At 43.7% G+C, this 4,168-nt stretch overlaps 1 protein-coding gene across 2 annotated transcripts in view; it reads left to right on the top strand.

Moving 5' to 3' along the window:
* Vgll2 (vestigial like family member 2) overlaps window positions 1-2,548 on the top strand; it is a 7,735-nt gene extending 5,187 nt beyond the window's left edge. The window contains exons 3-4 of one of the 2 annotated variants that reach the window (XM_029564814.1): window positions 1-149; window positions 1,434-2,548. The exon at window positions 1-149 is cut by the window's left edge and continues 349 nt beyond it. In XM_029564814.1, the coding sequence (XP_029420674.1) occupies window positions 1-149; window positions 1,434-1,471 (187 nt within the window). In that variant the 3' untranslated portion in view covers window positions 1,472-2,548. Of the gene's footprint in view, window positions 670-1,433 lie in introns of those variants that run through there. The other variant, XM_029564813.1, reaches the window with a different exon arrangement.
* The last annotated feature ends 1,620 nt before the right edge of the window (window positions 2,549-4,168 follow it).

The following is a 4,168-nucleotide window of genomic DNA, read 5'->3' as shown; positions in this document are numbered from 1 at the left end:
TCCCGCCTCGGCGCCCGCGCCCGGCAGCCCGCCCTGCGAGCTCTCCGCCAAGGCCGAGGCGGCCGGAGGCGCCTGGGCGGCGCCCGGGGGACCCTTCGTGAGCCCCGCGGGGGACGTGGCCCAGGGCCTGGGCCTCAGCGTGGACTCAGGTAAGCGGAGGAGGGAGTGCAGTCTCCCCGCGGCCCCTCCGGCCCTGTACCCAACCCTGGGCTGAGCCCCAGACACCCGCCCCCCAGTTCCATCGAGAGACCCCCCCACCCCACCCCACGAAGTGGATGAGAGATTGCATGCCATCATTTGTTTCAGCGGATAGATGACTCTGTGCCACCGATGTGGCCAGGACCGTAGGACTCTGCCCTCAGCCTGGCAGGTCAGTGGTACAGAGGACGCTGTTTTTCTCTTTTACTAAAATTCGGTGGAAAGATTCTAGCTCTGCGCTGTTCAGAACTGTAGCCACTAACCACATGTGACGACTGAGCCTTTGCTGTGTGGCTAGGACGAATGACGATGTGCTGTCAGACATAGTACACACTGGATTTCCAAAACTGGGCAAAAGAAAATAATGTAAAACTTACCTCGTTAACATTTTATACTGAGTTTTGCATGTTCTAGTATGTCCAGCAATTGTCTATTGATTATTTGGGTTAAATAAAATATATTATTAAAATTCTCAATTGTTTCTTGGTATTGTTGCATTTCATTCCTTGGACAGCGCTGATCTAGAGTGCCTGCTTGGAGTGTAAGGTTTAGAGCCTGACTTCCAGGCTCCACATAACTCTTAGATCAGCTTAACTACCTTGAATTAAATAGGTCTCATAAACATGTAAAGCAAAGCTTAAATATGATTTTGATGGTAATGCTAAGACACTAAATATCTGGCCTAGAGTTGAGCATGAAAGGTACATTCAGATACGGATTTGAGAGCTTTACAGGGTGCTGCCTTCTTATTTTTAGGGAAAATGAAAACCATGTTATATAATAAGTGCAGCTATTGGCTAGTCACTCACCTATTCCCCTTCCCTTGGGTGAAGACCTGATTTTACTGTTTGCTTTACTTTCATTCACCCTGCCCCCTTTAGATGAAGTGTGCAACTTCCACAACTTCATCTTCTTTTTCCTTAAATATCCTCTCTCTCTCTCTCTCTCTCTCTCTCTCTCTCTCTCTCTCCTTTTCTCTTTCTCCTCTCTGTTTCTTTTCTGTTTCTCTCTTTCTCTCACTCTCTCCCTTCTTCCCTCCCTCCCTCTCGAGACCCTTCCTCCCTCCCTCGCTCCCTCTTCTCTATTTTCAGGTTTACAGCCTCAGGACAAAGGCAAGGATCATTACTCATTTTAGACAGCCCATCTTCTTCCTTGTAGGTCCCTGCATAGTGCAAATTGTGACAGCAGAGCTGACTTAGAAAGGGTTTGTAACAGTTTCTGATCTTGGTTTGCAGCTCGCAATTCCCTCTGTGGTGCATCCCTTCTGAGCTGATCTGCTGATCCAAGGTTTTCCCTCCCCTTTCCCTTCTGCCCAGCAGTGGAGGCTCAGCATCTGTGCCTCATGACCCTCTCAGTTTGTGGATGTGGACACTGGGGAAAGGCAGAGACTTCAGACTTCTCCATGTGTTGAGAAAACCAAATGTCATCTCAGCTCAATCTCTTCTGCCAAAAGATCAGATCCAGCAACTCTGAATTATGTTTAATGACTTTGGCCAAAACACTGGAAATGTCTGTGGTGAGATTGCTAAGTTGGGTGATATGATATCATAAGCTTTCTTGGAACGGAGGAAAGAAAAGAGACCTTTGGTGTGACTATTTTTTATGCTGATGTGAATTATTTCATCTGGTACTGTGATCATCACACCACCAATGCACTATCCTCACATTTAAGAACCTATTTGTTATCTGGAACAAAGATGAAATAAAGAAGTAAAAAGAAGCCCACCTTGTTCCTCACAACCCAGCCTTCAACTCCACCTTGCCCATCTCCTCACCCCAGATCCACTCCAGACAGAAAGACACACTCTTTCCTTCAGACTGTGAACATGGAACCCTCAACCTGAATGTGAGTGGCAAGTGGCTGATCTGAAGCCACCTGCCCACGGCTTACTGAAATGCAGCTGTTGGAGGACAACTGTTGAAAACTCCAGAAATACATCACCCAAGGTGGCACCTTCTCAGTGTCTGGCAGAACAATTGCAATTGCACTGAATATATTATATATAAATATGTGTATATATCATCTTTTTATAAGGAACATTTTGCCATAAAAAGAAACTGCTCTGCCTCTATCCCATAAATCCTATCCCCTCCCTCTATCCTCCAAGTGAAAATGCAACAGGAGACCCCAACTCCATGCAGAGGAATGAGGAGTCATCACAGGGGAAGAGATGTCCATGGAGTCAGCAACACCTACAATATTTCTCTCTATCTCTATGGTTATGATTGCTAACTTTTGTGTTGGGACAGGGAAAGAATCCATGTAGGTATAAAGCTGGAGGTGACATTAACGGCATGTATTTACTGTGAGCACACTGTGTTGTTTCATAAAAAGAAAATAAATGTCTTAGTTTTTCTTTAAGAAAATAAAATAACTTATAGTAATATGCTCTAATGTTAGAAATCTTGTGGGACACACACACACCACACACACCACACACGTGCGCGCGCGCACACACACACACACACACACACACACACACCTACACTGTTTTTTCCAAGTGTCTGCTATATTATGAAGTCTTGTTAACAGCCTTTCGATGTCAAATCACCTACAGATGAGGAGTTAGGTAAGACACCTCCACCTCCACCAGTCCACACCCACCCCTGTTTTACAGCTGAGAAAACCATGCCTGAAAGAAGCCGAGGGCTTACCTGGCAGCATTCAGGAAATCAGAAGCAGAGATGCTACGCAGAACATGGCCTGAAGACCATTCAGTCAGACACAGATTGATCATTTTCCAGAAGAGCTGTGTTTTCTGCATATTTGTTATTCTGTATTTTTAAAAGCTAGGCTATGAAACCAAACCAAGAAAGACATTGTTAAATTAATAGCCTTTTTGTTGTTGATGCCAAAGTTATTTGTATTATTTTGTTAAAGTGTTCAGGAAAGATATTCCATATTATGCTCAACTTGCCCTTTATACATTGTTAAAGCATAAAAATTCTTAGCATGCATCTTGACCTTAACTGTAATGTGATAGGCAAATATCACATATCTTGAATAATAGTATGAAGACTTGGAAGCAGTTAAGGGACCTTACTAGGGCATAAGTTTATCAGTTTCCCACCCCCTTTCCCTGTCTTCTGGAAAACTGCAAAATAGGTTTGATAAAAACAAGAATGGTATCATTATTTTTACTCAGATGTAAGGTACTACATCTGATTATGCTCCCGTGGTAATGAAGTAACTAATGCTAATTGTTTATCATGTATCAGAAACTGATCTGAAGGCCTTATGGATGGACTAGCTTTGTTAAAGTCACAACATTTTATATGGTACTTCCCATTATGATTTTTGTTACTATATGGAATTTGAGGCACGCAGCAGAGAAATCATTTACTCAGTTAGAAAGCTGCTAAGTGGCATAGTCAAGATGCAAACCCAGACAATCAAGTACGAAGACTCATCTGTCACTGGCTGCAATCTCTTTTCTGGTTCTTATTTCTCTTTGCTGTTCAGCTGTGGGCTTATTCTATCCTCTACAACAGGTATGTAAAGGAAAAGAAAAGAGGCAGAGAAGCAAGGCTAGACACCTTGTAGAACACACAGGATGCTTGGTCTCAAAGGAGCTGTCATTGGGCATAGTCTAAGCTCCAACAAATGGCACTGCCTTCACATCACATCATGCAGTCAGGTGCAGGTCTCTCTATTCTTCTCCAGGAAGGAACGGCTGCTTCTCTTATTAATTCATTTCAGTATGTAACAGACTTCACTGTTCTCAAGTTCTTCACACACAACCTAACCAAGACTTGTAATAGACCGAGGTTTGGACATTGAAGCAATAACTGAAATTAACTTTGGACTTCTCTGTGGATTTTTTAAGTCCATGTTTCACTGGCATGGGTCACTGCTGTATACAAGTATAAGTAAGATGCATTATGACCCAGTGCGATTCTTAGAATCTCCCACTAAATATGCCATAGGACAAGAGGGCATAGCAGTCTGTCCTTGGCAAGGCATCATCTC

This window comes from Nannospalax galili, unplaced genomic scaffold, assembly GCF_000622305.1.
Source record: "Nannospalax galili isolate Female #2095 unplaced genomic scaffold, S.galili_v1.0 scaffold417, whole genome shotgun sequence".
NCBI lineage: Eukaryota > Metazoa > Chordata > Mammalia > Rodentia > Spalacidae > Nannospalax > Nannospalax galili.
Note: the sequence above shows the minus strand (reverse complement) of the source record. Positions and strands in the feature narration are given on the sequence as shown.